The sequence below is a fragment of the Colletotrichum lupini genome, chromosome 1, assembly GCF_023278565.1.
Source record: "Colletotrichum lupini chromosome 1, complete sequence".
NCBI lineage: Eukaryota > Fungi > Ascomycota > Sordariomycetes > Glomerellales > Glomerellaceae > Colletotrichum > Colletotrichum lupini.
The window spans coordinates 6,038,053-6,057,272 of record NC_064672.1 but is presented as its reverse complement, the minus strand read 5'-3'; the positions used below and the strand labels follow the sequence as shown (position 1 = coordinate 6,057,272).

Here is a 19,220-nt window from a genome sequence, read left to right as displayed (position 1 = left end):
TATGGACGGTGGAATAGCCGATAACTACATTTTCGCTCTACTCGCTAATGAAGCCTTACCCCTGAACGCCATGCTCAAAGCTGCGCCCTTGTCTCAGCGGACCCTTCCTTCGTCAACTCTCTCTTCCCTCTCTCCAACTCATCAGTCAAGTCGTACTTCCAAATCCACTCCATTCGCTTTGATAGATTGTCAGCAACCCACTCAGAGTCCTCGCTGAACTCCAAGTCGTACAGCTGACCAGTCTCGTGGCTGTCGACGACAAGTTGCTGGGATCTCTCTCTTCGCGTCTTGTCATACGTCGAGAAAGCTGCCTCAAGTTGACTAGCATCAGAGATGGAGCCCAGCAGGTTGCCGAGGATGTACGCATCTTCAATCGCCATGCCCGCGCCGGATCCCTTGTGAGGCGTGGATGCGTGAGCGGCGTCTCCCAGTAGGCAGAGTCGCCCCTCGAAGTACGTCGGACTGGGCGGGTGCTCAAATAGTGCCCATACGTCTGGCTTCTGCATAAGCTGGATAATTTGTCTGGACTTCTCGCCCCAGCCTTCGAAGTCGCGGATCATGTCATCCTTCTCTACAGAGACAACCCACTTGTCCGACTTCCACTCCTTAGCACTGGCGAAGGCCACCACTAAATTCCTGATTAGCCATTGTCACAAGACTGAAGGTGGAAGAATAATTGGCTCACCGTTCATGATTTTACCCTTTGCGACAGAAAAGGTCAAGATGTGGCCATTTCTGCCGAAGTACATCTGGGCGTTCTTTGCCAATTCCTCGCCCAGAAGCTTCTCCGCCTCCTCCATGGGGATAAGACCTCGATAGGCATACTTTCCAGAGAAAACAGCTTTGGATGCCGGGTGATCCTCGCCGAGCATCAAACTCCTCAATCTAGACTTGATACCGTCACAGGCGATGACAGCATCGTGGCGAGCGGTCGTGCCATCTTGGAAAGTGAGCAGAACGCTTTTCCCGTCATTCTCGTACTTTTCTGCCCTCTTGCCGAATACGGCAACTCCGTCGGGCAGTAATTTGACCAACTCGTCCAAGAAGTGTGCCCTGTGAATACCAGTCTGACCGGTTTCGCATTTTTGCCGATAGATCAGGTCTCCCTCTTTGTTCTTGTCGTTACAAGTCTGGCCGTACCTGAAGTCGAACCATACGTCCTGGTGGTCTTCTGATTCGTTGTGTGTTGCCTGGTTCTCGAAAGCTTGCCGCACGTGGGGTGAGATCAAGGACATAGCCCTTAGCGCATTGGGACCGAAAGACACGCCTGCACCGATCTCACCGAACTTTGGCGCCTGTTCGTATAGCGTCGTCGGTATTCTGTTCTGGAGGAGTTGAAGGGTCAAGGTCAAGCCCGCAATACCACCACCCACAACAGCCACATTGAAGGGCTTGTTTGGCGTCTGGCAAAACTCTTCTGGTGGTGCCATGTCGATTGAGGCAGAAAATTTCTTGTGATAACGAAGGGCAAAGTCTAAATGTGGTAATTCGAGGTGGTGGGCAGTTCAGACTACGTGAAACGACTTCTTGTAGCTTTGCGGAACAGATCTCCGTGTTTAGTCTGTAGACTTGCACGTAGATCACAGCGATGAAGAAATACGCAAGAATATATCGCTGGTGCTAGGAAATAAGGGCCGACAAAGCAGACAAATTACCAAGGCTAACTGCCCCTTACTTCCTAGACCGGCTGCTCGGCTGGGACCTATGACGCTCTCGATGATTCTGGCTGACCCTATTCCCCCCGGACCCCGGCCGCGACCCACGTTACGCCAGTGCCGAAGTGCCCGAACGACAACGGAAGCACTGCATCGGTGGCCCATCGGATGGGCAAATTCATTCGGCTTAAAGGTCCCAGCAGCTCAAATTCCCCCCAAGGCACGGGGTGTAGCCTATCGGATCACGGGTTCAGGCGTCGGGAATGGGGCTTCAAACAATGGACCATATGCCGAAGGTCAGCTTCGGGTGGCGGCGCAAGCGTGCCACATGTGCATAGGTGGACTGCGGAGTATCATCTCGGCACTGAAGAGGGGAAAACGAATGGGACGAATTGTAGATCGCATATTTCACTATCTTTCAATAATGTGAATCCCCGAAACTTTAAAGTCGTTTGTTGTGCAGTCTAGATCCCCTCATTGGGGGCTGGGGGCTCAAAGCCACTGAGCACTAACACCGTCTATCCCAGGCGCCACAGCTGCCAACGCGCTTTAGTGTCCAAAATAGTACCAAATAGCCAGGTCATGCTGCCTCTACCCCGGACTCCGGTCCGAAGTCATCATGCCGTTGGTCTGGGGTAATTTGCTTCTGGTCCCTGGATCTCATCTCGCGGAGTTGAGATCCTCCCCGTGGGGAAAGAGTTTAAAAATGATTCAAATGGTCCCACTGCTTCTGTCAATCGATCAAGACAGTTTACACCAACATTTTCTTCGACGCTAAAGGGTACACCAGACTTTCTCGCTATCGAAATGACTGCCACCAAGCCTACCTTCATCTTCGTTCCCGGCGCGTGGCACTGCGCGACCAAGTTCGAGCCGGTGACTTCGAAGCTCGAGGCTCTCGGATATCCCACCAAGTCTGTTCAGCTCCCGTGCTATGGTGCGGAGCCTCCGCTGTCAGACTTCCAGCCCGATGTCGCGGCCATTCGACAAGAGATTGAGAAGAGCGTAGATGCTGGCGAAGACGTTGTGCTCTTCATGCATAGCTATGGCGGTATCGTAGGCTGCGAAGCTTGCCGTGGGCTGGGCAAGGCAGCTCGGGGGAAGGAGGGCAAGACTGGTGGCGTTGTAAGACTGGTATTCTGCGCGGCCTTTATGGTTCCAGAAGGTAGGTTCTGGCCAAAAGATATTGAGAGGATCATGTGACTAACAAAACACCTCCAGGAGTCTCACTATTCGACATGCTTCAAGGCAACCCTCTTCCTTGGTTCATCGTGTCCGACGACAAGACAAAGGTCGACCCCGCACGCCCAGAAGAGATCTTCTACAACGACATGGACGAAGCCGCCATCAAGGAGGCAATCGCAGGACTCAAGCACCACAGCTACCAGACATTCTACAGCAAGCTCACGTATCCTGCGTACAAGGATATACCAGTAACCTACATCAAGTGTGAACTCGACAACGCGATTCCTCATCAAGGCCAACAGCAGATGATTGACACCGCTGGTGTAGACGTAACCGTGGAGACGATTCAAGCGAGTCACTCTCCGTTCTTGAGCAAGCCGGATGAGGTCATTGCTGCCTGTAGGAGATCAGCAGGCGAGACTTTCTGAGGTACCACGGGTGGGGGTTCTTTAGGTTTTCTTGAAGATACGTCATGCAAGTAATATGCAGGGTCTCGAACTTGGGCTGCAGTATATCGCAGGAACGGAAGCTCGGCTCTTGTTTGGAGGAGACCTAGATCTAATGAATTCAAACAAGTATAGTCACGTTGGTCCAATTCTCGTGAGCGCTATGTGTGTGATTCGCTGGGCTTGACAGTGCATGGGTGATCGAGCTTACTGAACGATACATCATCACATACAAGTCCCATCTGCTTGTTTGTAGGCATCTGTTGTGGTTCATCGCTTGGTATTTTGGTCATTTAGTCGCTAATAGGTTGTACATAGTCTACTTCAAAACACGCATCTTCCCTTCAAGACTAACACGGCGGTTCCATCAAAGTCCCTGCATCGGCAAGCATCATCTCATCCGTGTAGCCCAGGTGCGCCATGCTCGCGTCCATCGTTGGGAAGAAAGGCATATCTTGCCCATAAGAGTCGAAGAGCAGCGTCCGTGGTGACATTGGAAGTAGTATATCGGTCGACGGAGTAAGTGCCTGGATCACGTTTGTTCCTCGACCAGTTTCGCTACCCAACATTTGTGGCCCATCGGTGCTCCCGGTCGTCAGTGAGACACTCTGGTCCAGGCTGTTGATCTCCCCCGCTTCTGATGTGCTCAAGTGTCGATGGTTGCCAAAGTATCGGATGTCTCGCTGAACAGCATTCGAGCCGAATTTTGAAGCTTCATTCGATAACGGGCCGCCTTCGTGGACACTCCCAAAGAGCTCGCCGATGAGCATACCCTGGCACTCCATTTTCCGGCGTGCCCTCCGTTCTCGGTACAGGACACATGCGCTCTGGAGATGTTCGACGATGGCGAGCTCTCTGCTTGCAACAGGATCGTGCTTGCTGAACTTCTTCAGTAGCGCTTGCGCGTCGTTCAAGCCATGGTCTAACGGGAATGTGCTGTCTAGGTCACCAAAGACGGCCAGGCCGAGGACCAGGGCGGAGACAAAGACAGAGTTGATGACAAAGGGATGTCGTTTAGCTACGTTTTTGTCCGGGATGAGGGTTGAGAGGAGGTCGATTGTCCGTATTGCAGAGTCCACGCAGGCATGGACCAGAAGTTGGTCGGACGGTGATGACAAGGGCGTTTCCTCGGCCCACATGGACGTCGTCCGGGTGCGCGCAATGTTTCTCGAGACAAAGTCGATGAGAAAAGGCCGTGATAACAGCATGATACTCCAGTAGTATGCTTCTTTCATGTGGTAAAGCCCTATGTTCGGATATCTCTCACCGTCATCGGCGTCAACATACTTGCTGGGTTTCATCCCGTCAGCCGCGAGACCATCACTGAACTTCGCGGCCCATCGACGGTGCTGTTCGCTGATACGCTCGAGTGTTTCTGTAGACACCATACGCTTGGCGTAGACGTCGTTCAAGATCGATTCGAAGATCGCGCAAAGATCCAGTGAGGCAGAGTAGTTCTCGCTTGCTGATGTATCTCGGGTCTCGGAAGTCGCCAACGGCCGACCTAATGAGGCGGCCAAGAATAGATCCAGAACCCGGAGGGCTTTCCACAGTCGATCCCGGGTGTCTTGCTCTTGTGTTGAGAAAAGCGCCGGGACGTCTCGCCGGTGAATCCCCAGCGCGTAGGCGGCACGGGTAGCGACGCCCAGGTGCATGAAGGCTGAGTTGCGTCGCGATGCACCGAGGAGGTAGACGGTGATGAGGATGTAACTGCGCACCGTGTTGTTTGTTGGGTTCTCCATGGCATACGAGACTGCCAGGAATCGACCATAGTTGAAATACTTCTCTGCATCGGCATCCCGATCATCCGGGCATCGTTGTGCGCCGATGCCGAATATCAGAAAGAAGATACAGTTCATGGCCTCTTCATCTTGACTCATGGGCTCTCCACGCAGCCAATGTTCGAGGTCCTTGAGGATTTCAGACTCATTAAAAACATCGAGAATACAGTTTGTTGCACGGAGATACCACCGCAGCAGATATCTTGCCTGCTCAGTGCTAGGCTTGGAGGGGATATCGGCGGGATTCGTGATGATCCATTTTGGGCGGCCTTCAGGAGTCGCCTCGACCATGATATGCCGTAAGGGATCATCAGTGAAGGGGCACAGGCCGACGCGATCGCGCACAAGCCGGCGTATCACTTTCAAGAAGGCCAGATTGGCGGCGTCGCCGATGAACATGAACCGTCCCTTGCCATCTGCGATGAGTCGCGATACCTTTGGTACCGCAGTGCTCTGTGAGAGGTGGCTGATTGACGACGACGCGCGCCGGTGCTGATGGTGATGACTCGGTGAAATGACAGCTTCATGAAAGGAGGCAGTCGGCCCATAAGAGCTGAAGAGATCCTGACCGTGACCGGGAGGACTGCCTCGGTGAGGAGGAGCAGGAGGAACATGAACCTGCGGGCGATCAGGACTTCTCACGGATGACGAGTCCTCCGCAGCGGCAAAGTTCGTCGGCGGGCCGATGAAGGTGCAGTCGGCTTCGACTCTGCGGATCACGCACCTCCGACAGGGTTGTTGACCATCGCAGCGTTCCTTGCGCCGCTTGCAATTCCCGCAAGCCTTGACGCATCTACGCCGCTCGCTCTGACGAACTCTTTTCGTAGGCATCGTCTGCTCGCCTTCGACGTTCAATCTGATTGAAGATACGATATGAAAAAAGTGACAGCCTCAAAGCTGTCTCAATTCAACTAGAGACGAGTGCGTGGCAAGATAGGAGACGTTGAACCTCGGGGCTGGGGGGCCAGACAGGACTACGGCGGCGGCGGCCAACTGAGGCAAAGGATGGTCCGGGGCAGAGCTCTTGGCTTTCCCTTTCCCCCTTTGCTTGCGCGCGCGCTCTCTCGCTTCTTTTGCGGGGGAGCACTTTTCCAAGGGGGCCCTAGCTCACAAATGTTTCCCCAGATTTTGCTGCCCGCTGCGGCGCAGTTCAACCATCCCGCGCCTCAAAGGATGCCGAGGTTTTTGGAGGTTCAAAGAGAAATGGGGAACAAGTCAGAACTCAAGAGTCGTCAATCCCACGGTGGCGTAGCCAATAATGGTCGGGGTCTTACTTCTGCAGTAACTACCATTGGCTGTGGTTGGTTGCTTGAAGAAACGGGTTGTTGGGTTGGATCGTCGACCGCTTGGCTCGGCATCCAACAGTGTCCCGCATCCATTCCGTCAACCCACGCGACATATCCACCGCTTACAAGTCCGACGGCATTTTGAGCCATTATTCAACTCATGCCTTCACTCGAAAGACTCGAAGACGATGCAATTGATATCCAATGCGGACTGGATCATCGTTACTACCCTCCACCGTTGCGTTACCACGTCAGCTCTGCAAGGAAGGCACTGCTGGTAACACCGAGAGAGGGCCAGCATAGAAATATGACAGTGAAACTGGCTTGGAAACAACTGACTAAAAGCCAGCAGCGACTAGCATAAGTGCCACCTTCCGAGGACACCATTTCAATTAAACTGTAATGTCAAACGCACCTATCTTTAACCAATAAAACACTCAAAGCTTGTCCCTTACCCGACATGACCTCGAGCCCACCGATGCCCTTATCCGACGATCGCCCCAAGACCGAGAGGAAACGGTTCCATTTCATTGTCCCAAGCCTGAGCGCGGCCCCAGGAAGCGCCACCTAAGTTGCCAGCCCCTCAAGCTAGACCCGCAGTAGCTGCGCCCATTTCCGAATCCATCGGGAGCCGGGTCTGTTGGAAGTGGTTCTAGAGTTGCTACTGCTGGACACTGGGACAGCACACATGTACCCTTCCGCCCGATTCCCGATGCGGGTCCGACGTTTCGTTGTCCACTGCTGTAACGCAGCTGCTTCCGACCTCTCGCGAATCGCCGAATCGGATCGGGGAGTCAGATCGAGAGCTACGGGAACTGCAGAGCGGATATGGGCACGATGCGCAATCGCAGAGCTGAAAGTCGGAAGAAATAATGATCCTTTTTTCGTAATTGACGATTATCGTAACTCTGATAGCTGCACACAATCAACAGTAGTTTCAACGGTTTGGTTACGCTGTACTCTCTGGATTACTCTTTACTCAATCCAGGCCTTGTACGCGCGAGCCAACTGAGAATCGTTTCGAACGGCCTTGTTTTCACAATAGCAAGCGAGCAACAATGGCGGACTCAAAATACTCATCCGTCGCTGAGACGAAACAAATCTTGGATCTCGTCCTGAGTTCCGTCCAGATACCAGCAGAGGCAGAAAAGATCTCAAAGGCTGTGCAGTTTTCGGCGACCCGCGACTTGCCCTATTTCCCGATTCCTTTCAGAGAAACGGAGTTGGCCTCAGCTCTGAAGGCTATTGAAGGTGGTGTAGCAGGGGCCCTTGCAGCCACCAAGGATGGCGTCGCCTCCGGCAAGAAGGTGTCTGTGAGCTTGGAGAAAAGCACCGCGTTCCTGATTCAGGCGTATTTGGCAACTGTTGGAGGATATGGCAAACTCGATAAAGAAGTGAAGCAGTTTTTAAAAGGTGAGTTATGTTGTTGCAATTTTGAAAGCAACATGAAGTTTTCTGACTTGTGCCCTTAGATACGGATTTGCTTCAGGCACAGTCAGATCCTTATCGCCGCATGTCGGCGAATTTGTATGAGACAAAGCAGCCGGGTGAGTACTACCACATTCATGGCTCTCTTGAAGCATCGACAACGCTTGGCATGATCGGTCTCGAGCCATTTAGGCCAGACTTGAAAGATCATAGTGCTATTGTTGAGGCGATAGAGTCTCATGTGAAGCAATTTTCGGTCGATGAACTTGAGCGGATGAACGCCGATAAGCGCCAAGCTGGAGTGCCTGTTCTCAAGCATGAGGATTTTATCAAGACGCCTCATGTAAGTCTCGCTTGTTGAGTTTGCGATATCACTGCTGATCAGCTTACAGGGCAAAACTAACACCGCACTTCCTCCGTGGAGCGTGGACAATCTTGAGACTTCAACACCACCATCACCTTTGCCGACTACATCTGACAAGCGGGTACTGTCGGGTATCAAGGTGCTCGAGCTGTGCCGCATCATCGCAGGGCCCGTCATAGGACGCATCCTCGCAGAGTACGGCGCAGACGTTCTGAAGATTACCAGCCCGAACCTAAGCGATGTCCCGTTCTTCCAAGTAGATGGCAACATGGGCAAGCATGCCGCGGATCTCGACCTCAAGACTGAGGAGGGGAGAAAGCACTTTGAGGCGCTGCTGGCCGAGGCGGATGTTGTGCTGGATGGCTACCGCCCTGGTGCCCTAGAGAAGCTGGGGTACGGTGCTACTGCCCTCACAAAGCTGGCCAAGGAGCGCGGAAAGGGGTTCGTGTACGTGAATGAAAACTGCTTTGGATACCAAGGGGAGTGGTGCCAGCGGCCCGGCTGGCAGCAAATTGCCGATTGTGTAAGTCAACACATTTTTATTTTGAGACTGCAAATCGCTGACTGGGTTATAGGTGAGTGGCGTGGCGTGGGCGCAGGGTCAGTTCATGGGGCTTGACGAGCCCGTCGTCCCTCCGTTCCCCATTTCCGACTACGGAACGGGATGCATGGGCGCCATCGCCGCTCTCACGGGTCTCTATAACAGAGCGACGAAGGGTGGTTCATGGCACGGCAAGGCATCGCTGTTGCAGTATGATCTCCTTCTTATCAAGGCCGGAAAATACCCAGAGGACGTCCAGGAGAAACTGCGCAAGCTCGCGGGCGACGATTTCCTTGCGTTGCGGCACAGTCACAGCGTCGATCAGATTTCTGGCACGGCGCTCAAGGCAATGAAGGGGTATGCGCCAGAACTGTTCAGCTCACCCAACGTTCGCGAGAAGTGGTACGCGAGGCGCTACAAGGCAGAGGTTGAGGCTGTGAGCCCCGTGGTTGAGATTGAGGGCGTTGAGATTGGGTTCAAGAGGGCTAGCAGGCCGAACGGCTCAGATGAGGCGAGCTGGGATTTTGGCCCAGAGGAGGATCACCGCATTGTTGCGCAGACAAATGGGGTTAAGAAGGCGTGAATCAATGTCAAAATAGAATAAAACCTCATCTAGACTTTTGAATAATGAGTTTCAGTGACCATCAAAGTTGCCCCAAACTCTCAAGCTGTTCGTAGTACGCTCGTTACAAAGCTGAACCACGCGAACTGGCCCATGGATCCAGCGCTTTAAGACTGTGAAGTTGGGCTTCGCGTACACATCGTGAGCGGCTGTGAACACTCATCTCACGTCTACTATCACGAGATATTACTGAATGATAGATATGATGACCATCGTATCATTGGAGTAAATCCGCACGGATTTAGGGGTACAGCAGAGTCACATCTCACAGCCCGAAGCCGAAGCCAATGATCCTTCCCGCGCGCGTGACTCCGCCAAAACGAAGCCTGGAGCCATCAAACTGCGGGGTCCCCGGGGCAAGCCGACCGGAATAGGTGCATAATGAGTTCAAACATGGCATGTTCTTTGTTCTATGAGTATGTTTGTGAGTCTCGGCAGACACACCCCTCGCGTCGGATCTCTCCCCCGTACCCGAAAAGAGAGTTGCGTGTGTTTCCCGGACCCGGGGGGCGGTTTCCGGGAGCGTAGAAGCCCAGCGCCGGTGGTACCCGCCCAGTAACAGCGCACGTGCAATTACAAAGCAATGGCGGGTAATGCACGCGCTGTGATTGGGAATAAGTATCCTCCATCGAACTGCGGGACGCTTTTGGCAGTCGGGGTAGTTGAAGTTAGCTCATCTTTCAAGATCACGTCGTCTCACCGAGAAAAGCATTATCTACATCATCAGCGATACTCCCTAGAGTTAACCAGAAACTCATCATACAACACACATTTACGTCTCTTCACCATGGGCTCATTACAGAACGGAGACGGCCAGTACCAAGGCCTCGGCCAGGACTTCACCAAGCAGGTCATCGCCTCCATGGGATCGGAGACGAACCCCAGACTCCGTGAGATTCTCACTTCATTCATCCAGCACATCCATGACTTTGCTCGCGAGGTCGATCTTACGACAGATGAGTGGATGATGGGTGTCAACATGATTAACTGGGCGGGCCAAATGTCAAATGACCGACGCAACGAGGGCCAGCTGCTTTGCGATGTTCTCGGACTCGAATCGTGAGTTTCATGATGAACGATGCAAATTGCAGTGAGGCTAATGAGACTGTCAGGCTCGTCGACGATATCACCAACAGAGTGGCCACAAAGAACGGCCAACCCGGCACAGCAACAGCCATTCTCGGCCCCTTCTGGCGGGCCGACACCCCTGTCCGCCCCAACGGCAGCACAATCGCCGTGAAGTGCCCCGAGGACGGCGAGCTTGCTTTCATGTACGGCCAAGTGACGTGCTCCAACACCGGAAAACCGTTGGCGAATGCTTCAGTCGATGTCTGGCAAGCATCCACAAACGGTAAGTTTTGAAGATCAGGCTAAGCTTTTTGCACATGTCGTCTGATGTTCCGCCACAGGTCTGTACGAGCAGCAAGATGCCGATCAGCCCGAGCACAACCTCCGCGGAGTCTTCAAGACGGATGCGGAGGGACGTTATGGATTTTACTGCCTGCGACCCACGCCCTACCCAGTGAGTCTTCTCGGGATGTATTGATGAAGTTGTTCTTGGTTATTGACCACACCTCTCAGGTACCGGGTGATGGCCCCGCTGGAAAGCTTTTGGACCTACTTCACCGCCACCACTTCAGACCTGCTCACATTCATCTCATCGTAAGTGACCAGCTCGAATGCGCACATCCCAACGCGGGTACTAACAACTCTCCAGGTCAAATCAGAAGGCTTCAAGTCGGTAACAACACAAATCTTTGACGAGGACTCAAAGTACTTGGATGACGACTCTGTGTTTGCGGTGAAGGATGGTCTGACTGTGAAGTTTGTTGAGAGAAAAGGGGACCCCAAGGCTGCCAAGGAGCTCGAGTACAACATCAAGTTGGCTGCCGAGTAAGCTGGAGAGGAGACTGTATCTTGTTCATTAATTGTTATGGCAGGCTGAAGCATAAATACCAGGGAAAATGCCTTTGCTGAAGTCTGCTCCGCATTCGTGGGGATCGGCAATCCAACCGTTGTGTTCAACTCATTAAGCGATCAGCTAGAATTAGAGGACTGCGGAGACTGCAATCGCTGAGGACGATCTTCGGATGCCTTACGCCGAGTCCGCCGTAAGCAGTTCCTGGTGGAATTCTTTTGCCTCAAGTTGCCGCATCATGGGTGGCCTTTCCTGGCAGTACTTGCACCGCTCTTGATAGCTTGTCGGATACTACCAATGCTGCGCCGAGCTATGAGCCTCAGTTCATTGATCTCAAAGCTGTATCATCTCCTTTATGGAGCCACTATATAAACGTGGGGCAGCAAGGAGACATCTTGCCGAGGGGGATAACATTATCAACAATTTCCATGATGCCAAGTGGATGTTGACCGTTTCAACGCAGTCGCTGCTCTAGGACAACTGTCCCATTAAGCGCACAATAACTTCGGATACATGCCCCCATATTTTCTCTTATTTAACGTCCTTCTTGAATTCGTGTGTGATGGGAATGGCGGGAATAGGGCTGTATCATCTTACTGCTAGCTACTTATTACTCTGATGAATGGTGTACCGACGTTAACTCGTGCTCAATGGGATACATGTGGCAGCAAGCTTAACTTATCGCTACTATCAAGTTACGTACCTACTTCGTTCCTAATCTTAAACGCAAGATTAACTACTTTACTTCTTTTCCTCTTCTTAAGGAGTTAATAAATTAGTCCGGGCCTGTATAAAAAAAGCTTCTTAAATAATAGATTTTATTAACTATATAAAATATATATATATCTATAAAAAATGCCTTTATGATTATAAATTTAATATATATAAATCAAATAGTTTCAAGCTTTTATAAGCTATATTTAAATCTTCGAACTTTAATTTCTTAATAAATCGAATATTATACCTTTTTTTATTATACTTATATAATCATAAATCCGAAAATTACTAAATTATTATGAATTACAAAAATTAAATAGATAGTACTATAGCTTAGATAATATAATAAACTATATAGCCCTTTACCTTTCAAGATCTTAAACTATATTGAGCGAAAGATTATCGTTATCGAGGAGTAAATAGGTATATATAATCGTATATAGTATAAGTAAGTTAAGCCTATATAGCTAGCTAGCTCAAAGTAGAAGGGGTTGGGGCTAAGTTATCTAAGGTATTGCCTCTTATAATAATATACATAGCATTAATTAATATATCTACTATCCTTAATATCTCTATTCTTATTAAATCTATCCTTAGCATCTCTGTCCTTAGCAGCTCTGCCCTTAGTATCTCTGCGCTTAGTGTCCTTGTACTTTTTACCTCTGTCCTTTTACTACTTTTTCATAAAGTATTCTACTATGTATAATTCGTAGACTATGAATGGCGCAGGGGACCTCTTTTAATTATTTATAATATTATTCTTTTAGTAGGCGTTTCTTTTGCTTTTGATAAGAAAACGCATCCATATCCTCGTCGTCAGACTCGTAAAGCTTCGGGTCTGCGGCAGCTGTGAGCGAGAATGCCGTGAGAAGGTTGGCCTGCAGTTGCAACAGATCGTAGCTGGGCAGGTCGGCTTCGCGATCGGCGTAGACCTTGATAAGCTGTCCGTCGACCACAAGTTCCCAAGGCTCTAATCTCGTTGCCCCAAGTGTCTTGTGATCTATGGGCTGGAACGCGTCACGGGGATTGCAGTTGAAGTCGGCACGATCCGGCATGTGGAAACCTGTCTTTCGAAGCCAATGAAAAGTCATTTCCTGACACCATCGGAATCTCTCGGCCGGCTGTTTTTCTGCGCGACGTGTGCTCATAGAGTGACGAGGATTCGCCTGATTGGCAGTCTTGAGGTCCGTCGCAACGCCGTCGTCTCCCACAGGCTCCTTGTATGGTGGTCCTCTTGGCTTAAGCATGAACCTGCCGTCTGCCCACCACTTATGCAGGTGGGGATTTAGGCAGACCATGTTGGCCGGCTCATCAATGATGTTATCGTCGTCTTCTTCGCACAGGATTCTCTGAGCTTTGATCACTGCTTCCTTGCCAAACCAGGCTTGCATTGCATCAAGCAAGGGCCACAACGCTTCTTCGCAGTTCAACAAACCAAAGGGAATGATATGGCAGACTTGAGGTGTTTCCATATTTGTGACAATACATCGTTCGTTGTCGCGCTTGAGTGCCTGCAATGAAATAAAGTCAGTGATGGCTCGCACCTAGTCCTGTGTCACATTCAATACTCACTTCGGCAGATTTTGCTTTGTTGCGCGTATTCTTGGGGGTCTTCTGGGGCGTCTTCTGGGGCGTCTCCTTGGCCGTCTTCTTGGGTATTTTCTGCGGCGTCGCCGACGGTTCAGACGTTGAAGCTGGGCGTTTTCTTGTCGCAGTTGATGCAGTGTCGCCCGGCGTCCCTTCACCAAGCTGTGCCCCGCCGGAATCCTTCTCCTGGTCTTTCCCTTTTGTGACTGAGAATCTAATCAGTTTTTGTGGATCAAATTGGAGTGAGAAGATCATACACATTCTGAGCAATTTTGGATATTTGGCTGCTGCATCGTCAAGAGCTTTAAGGTACTCTTGAAGCTTTCGCACCTTGCGCTTCTCGGACCGGATTGCTTCAAACCTTGCTTCAATGTCCTTTAAAGAGTGAACCTCTAGAGCCCAAAGGCCGCTCCAAAAACGAGCTGTATCGAGATTCTTGTGATGATTGGGTTGCGGCAATGACTCGTAAATCTTTTTGATGAGAGGTAGCTTCTGTTCCAGATCTCCGAGGTAATGAGAGTGCTGAACATGCTCTGTTTCGGACGTCAGGAACGACTCGAGTTTGTCAAGTTGTTCGATGGTAGGTCGCGTCCTGGGATTTTTTCGGCTCAAGTATGCGTGCAATAATGGCGTAAACTTGGCTTTCCATTTCTCGGTCTCTCTGTCCTCATTCGCCATGTTTCCTTCGCAGCTAAATTGTCAGAAATGTGCCCACGCATTCCACGAAGGGGGGACTTACTGATGGCGCAAGACCAAATACTTCTCTGTATTTCTCGCTGTGCCCCTCCGACTTCACCACCTACTATCCTAACCAGATCCCCGCCTTGGTCGTACCGATACGAACCCCTTTGAGTTCACCTCGTTTCTCAGAGAAAACTATTGCCAGGGCTTAGTCGTAGTCGAGGACTAACGTCTAAATCCTCTGACTCCGGTTTGGCAAAAAACGAAGGAATCCGATATCTGTAGACTGTTAGCTTCACAATTTTGTAGATACCCTTAGACCCGAACTTGACGACGTGGAAGCGATCGAAAATTTCGGTAACCGGTGTGCGTTGGAGAGATCAAGAGGAAAAGAAAGACTCGAGGCGAAGTCCAGCTGGGTAAGGTGAAGTGGTCGAGTGGGCTTTTTCCGACATGGTCCCACAATACCTTATTTTGACTAGCGGGACACGGGACGAATCAGAGGCCTTGGTCGTACCCACATTAGCCCCCTGAGCAAAAAGCTTGGTGCTCTGAGAAGACTACGTACCTCACGCACTTGAGCGCCAGCGTCGGCGTGCTGCCCGTCGAGGCCACAGGGAACCTGAGCCGGAACCTCACCACCTCCGGCACATAAGACCGCACCTTCTCCGCCTTGCCCTTCTATCCACCCTACTAATTACTCCATCTCCCGCACAATTCTAAATCCCTAACATACCTCACCTGAGGTAGTGAGGAACAACCTATAATCACGTGAGTCTACGGTGCGGACCTGGTGGTAAAAGCGATGATAAGCTGCGGGCACTGTTTGCTCTGAATGCTTACTCGTGTTCTACTATGAGCCCGGCACGCCCGGCTACCTTATTTTGACTATGTGCCACTGTTAGCTGCTGGCGAGTGCACTTATGTAATCGCGCCTCGTCGACTCGCAACTTGACGGTCGCAAAACATGTTTTCCACGGGCGAAGTCGACGATTTCTCACGGTCGCAATCACCAGGGTGTGGTTGACGGTTTCCTAAGTACATGTATGGTTGTAATGCTAACCAATCTCGGGGGCCAGGTTTCGGCAAGACGACTGAAAGATTATCCTCATCACTAAGAAGTTTATTGCGAAATCTAGCCAGCCTCTGTATTTCCGAGCCAGTGACTAGGTATCAAATTTTTAGAGGTTTCTGCGTGAGTGCATGACCCGATGCCATCAAGGCACAAACTGTCCCCCTCTGAGGGTAATCGAGGAGGATGGCTTCTGGATGGACCCGACGCACGATGAATGTATCTTATCCAGCGACGGATTGTTCCGCGGTAACTGATGGTGGCATGAATAATGCACCGTGGCCAGCGACATTCAGCAAGAGATACCCGTTCTTTTTTTGCTCTTTTTTTTTCTTTCAAGTTGATCTAGTAATGCCAGGCGGAACCCTACCTGTCTGGAGGGTGTCGCACTCAGGTCATCTCTGCACGCTATCGACAATAGAGCGTCTTCCGGATGCTAACTACCTTGACACATAGTAAGGACAGATCGTCTTTGCCGCCGCCACCCCAAGATTACGTCATGGTTTACGTATTATACACAGTAGAATACGCTACGGGAAAATATATAGAAGGACAGAGCCATGACGCACAGAGATCCCAGGCACAGAGGTACCAGACATGAAGATACTAAACATAGAGACATTGATTACACATACCTATTCAGTTCGTATATCCTCTTTGGTAAAATATCTTTTGCTACTCTACTTTTGTACCATGACGAACAAGGAGAAGTCCATTGACGCTTCGAAGATGGTAATTTTATCGCCTTACAGGTCGAACGTGGAACTCTTGAACAAATTGACGCAGAAGCACTGCCCCGAACTCGCCACGATGAGTCCCGCATCGACCATTGATGGTTACCAGGGCCGGGAAAACGACATTATTTTTGTTGTGATGGGCACCAAGGCCATAGATCCTGGTCCCGGGTTCACAAAGAAATGGTCCCAACTCAACATCCTCCTGACGAGGCAGCGATGCGGTCTCGTTATCATTGGCGACATCAACGTCGTCGGGAAGATGAGCCCGAAGGCCTTCGGCACCAAGCCTCAGCTGGACCTCCCAGCTCTACCGGAATTCACATTGCCGAAAACCCCGCAGTACATCTCGAAGGGCATCGCAGGGACCAGGGGAAACACGGCGCGTGAACAACACCAGGTCTGGCTTTTGTTATGGAAGAGTGGCAGGGTGGTGACCATGTCTGGCAAAACAGCCGCGAATGATGGCAGTCACGGCATCAAGAAAGAACATTCTGCATCTCCGTGTAGCTTCTTTAGAGAAGCAGATGAGGATGTAGACATAGAGACTGGCGGGGTGAAGGTGGAGGCGGAGGAGGCAGAGGAGGAGAAGCAGCGCTTATACCCATATAAACAAATCAAATATAAGGTTCGTATTTGATTATTTAGCTCATTTCTCGCGCTATATTTAATTATTTAATAATTAATTAATAGATTTAACTAATTTCTTAATCGGGAATTAAATAAAGCTATCGCAAAAGTCCTTATAGTACTAACTTATAGACTTTACCTCGATTAGCTTTTTTAATTAAAAACTTAACTTTTTACTTTTATAATACCGCTATAAAACTAGTTCTTAAGATATTAGACCTCTTTTAGTATAGAGGATCTTATTAATAATCGCTATAAAGTTAAAATTAACTTCGCAAGGCTAAATATTTTCTTATAGTTTATTATTATTATAAAGATCGTAAAAATATTAAGTATAAGCTTATTTAACGTTAAATAGGTTAGTTAATAATTAATTTATTATTAAATTAAGTTAAGGACTAGCTAAGGGATAATTTATAAGTAATATTAATTAAGCTTAGGCGCATAGTTAATTACTACGTTTATTATTCAAGATATTAACTATTACTAATATTATAAATCTTTTATAATATTTTTTTAAAATTATAAGAGTATTAAAAGTAGCTTATAATTATCGTAATAAAAAAAGAGGACTTAGATAATAAGGAAGAGGAAGACTTATTATCTCGTTTATATACTATCTTTATTAATAATTATAAAGTCCCTTTTTTATATTAAATAGTTAATAGCTTTACTTAGGCATATTTTACCTCTTTTCTAACTATTTTAATCCTTACTTAGGGTAAAAAATAATTACTATAGTATAGAGTAAAGAGTTACTTAACTTAATATAATACTTATTAAAGACCTACTAAGTATTAATAACTAATAATTAAAAATATCCTCGCAAGTTAAAATTATTACTAAGAAGTAGCTCTACCCGCTCCCTAAGTATATATTTGAATTAAATATAATAAAAAATACTATTTAAAGTTAGAGGTTAAAAAAGAAGTTAAGATATAAATTAATAACGAGCTAACTGCTAATAAAGTAATATTACTTACGTTAATTATAATTATAACGCTACGATTTAAAAAGCTATAAGATCTATCTCTTTTTTAAAAAATTTATTATATAACTTTTTTTACTCCTCGAGATAGTTAATAAAGTACTCGAGACTTATTATTACTTTTTATAAATAGCTATAACCGTCTCCTTTACCCTAGCCCTAATATTTTATTATTTAAAAATAAAGTAGCTTAAGTACTATTTTTAGCTTAGTTAGTAGCTATTAATCGTTATTATTAAAAACGTCCTTAATAAGGATCCGTTACTTTAGATCTTTATAAGCTCGACTAATTATTAAAAAAGTATAAATCTACTTTCTCTTTTATAAAAAGCGCTATATTATAAAGTATATCGAATTCTATTTTATATCGTTATTAAGTATTAATATAAGCTCTTATGACGACTCCTTAAAAAAAGTAAATATATTATTCTCGTTAGTCTTATTACTAACCTTAAGGAAGGCCTTATATCGTTAAAATAATAAGTAAATAAATTTAATAACGTTCTAAAGCTTATTAATAAGGCCCTTTATATATTAAAAATTAAAATCTTTTTAAAATTACTCAGTATTAATTAATATATTTAATTCTTATTTAAATACCTCTTTATTATTATTAAATAAAAAGGCCCTATTAATAAGGTTAAGAATATAACCGTAATACTTTATCCTCTAGTTAAGAATATCTTCTCAAGTATAAATATAAAATAATATAGGATATAAATAACCTAGGTAAGTATTATTATTTAAAGTATTATCGTAAATAACTACTTTAACTTAGTTACCTAATTCCTAGTCGTCTATTACCGATTTTATAATCTAAGTAATATTAGCCCTATTATAAGTACTATACTATCGTCGTAAAATAATAAAATATTATATCTATTACTTAGTATAGTTTAAAAAGTAAATAAAAACGGTAATAATAGTATTTTATATTAGCGAGGTCTATAAATTAAATAATAAATAAACTTTCGTTATTAACCTCCGGATTTTTACCCTAATTATATCTTTTTTCTTAATAAAAATCCTACTTAGCTCCTTTTTTATATTTTTATATAATAATAAAAGTTCGTTAATAATACTACAATCTAATTAATAGAGGAGGGCCCGGAGGTAAGGATTATAAAAAGTTATAAATAGGCTATTACTATTAATAATATACCCGATTACTAATTCCTTAATTCTTATTACTTAGCCCTTCGTAATAATACTAAAAGTAAGTTTCCGTCTCTTTAATATAAAGTTATACTTAGAAGATTTTAATAAATATAATAACTGGCTAGAGCTTAGATCTATTATTTAGTATTTTAACTTTAAATAAGCTATTACTAAGCTTATAGCTACTATTTTAAAATAAGTAATAATACCTATTTTGTTATAATAATAATAAAACTAGAAAAATTTGTCTCGAATATTTTTATTATAAATCTCTTAAGTAAAGACCCCCTCTAAGTAAATCTATAACTTCCTTAATTTTATATCTTTTTATAATATTAAATTATTATTAATAAAAGTCCTACCTTTTTAAATTATTTTTAAAAGGGCGAAGAGGCTATCGTAATTATTAAAATTAGTTAATAATACG

The 19,220-nt window shown here is 47.1% G+C and overlaps 7 protein-coding genes across 7 annotated transcripts; 4 read left to right on the top strand and 3 right to left on the bottom strand.

Annotated features, from left to right (window-relative positions):
* Positions 1–74: 74 nt before the first annotated feature.
* On the bottom strand, positions 75–1,430 carry CLUP02_01804 (mannitol 1-phosphate dehydrogenase; the record flags this gene model as incomplete). Its single annotated transcript, XM_049280841.1, has 2 exons — positions 75–628; positions 686–1,430. 2 exons carry the CDS (start codon positions 1,428–1,430, stop codon positions 75–77), a joined length of 1,299 nt encoding a protein of 432 aa, XP_049136798.1.
* Positions 1,431–2,462: 1,032 nt separating this feature from the next.
* CLUP02_01803 (uncharacterized protein) lies at positions 2,463–3,268 on the top strand (the record flags this gene model as incomplete). The annotated part of the gene is made up of 2 exons (XM_049280840.1): positions 2,463–2,820; positions 2,877–3,268. 2 exons carry the CDS (start codon positions 2,463–2,465, stop codon positions 3,266–3,268), a joined length of 750 nt encoding a protein of 249 aa, XP_049136797.1.
* Positions 3,269–3,636: 368 nt separating this feature from the next.
* CLUP02_01802 (fungal specific transcription factor domain-containing protein) lies at positions 3,637–5,898 on the bottom strand (the record flags this gene model as incomplete). The annotated part of the gene is made up of 1 exon (XM_049280839.1): positions 3,637–5,898. The coding sequence occupies one exon, from the start codon at positions 5,896–5,898 to the stop codon at positions 3,637–3,639; it is 2,262 nt and encodes a 753-aa protein (XP_049136796.1).
* A 1,513-nt stretch (positions 5,899–7,411) lies between these two features.
* On the top strand, positions 7,412–9,269 carry CLUP02_01801 (CoA-transferase family III; the record flags this gene model as incomplete). The annotated part of the gene is made up of 4 exons (XM_049280838.1): positions 7,412–7,766; positions 7,826–8,124; positions 8,174–8,668; positions 8,721–9,269. The coding sequence occupies 4 exons, from the start codon at positions 7,412–7,414 to the stop codon at positions 9,267–9,269; spliced, it is 1,698 nt and encodes a 565-aa protein (XP_049136795.1).
* Positions 9,270–9,891: 622 nt separating this feature from the next.
* CLUP02_01800 (dioxygenase) lies at positions 9,892–11,205 on the top strand (the record flags this gene model as incomplete). Its single annotated transcript, XM_049280837.1, has 5 exons — positions 9,892–10,367; positions 10,421–10,659; positions 10,718–10,830; positions 10,890–10,970; positions 11,026–11,205. 5 exons carry the CDS (start codon positions 9,892–9,894, stop codon positions 11,203–11,205), a joined length of 1,089 nt encoding a protein of 362 aa, XP_049136794.1.
* A 1,493-nt stretch (positions 11,206–12,698) lies between these two features.
* CLUP02_01799 (uncharacterized protein) lies at positions 12,699–14,208 on the bottom strand (the record flags this gene model as incomplete). The annotated part of the gene is made up of 3 exons (XM_049280836.1): positions 12,699–13,454; positions 13,516–13,727; positions 13,788–14,208. The coding sequence occupies 3 exons, from the start codon at positions 14,206–14,208 to the stop codon at positions 12,699–12,701; spliced, it is 1,389 nt and encodes a 462-aa protein (XP_049136793.1).
* Positions 14,209–15,976: 1,768 nt separating this feature from the next.
* CLUP02_01798 (uncharacterized protein) lies at positions 15,977–16,657 on the top strand (the record flags this gene model as incomplete). Its single annotated transcript, XM_049280835.1, has 1 exon — positions 15,977–16,657. One exon carries the CDS (start codon positions 15,977–15,979, stop codon positions 16,655–16,657), a length of 681 nt encoding a protein of 226 aa, XP_049136792.1.
* Positions 16,658–19,220: the final 2,563 nt, after the last annotated feature.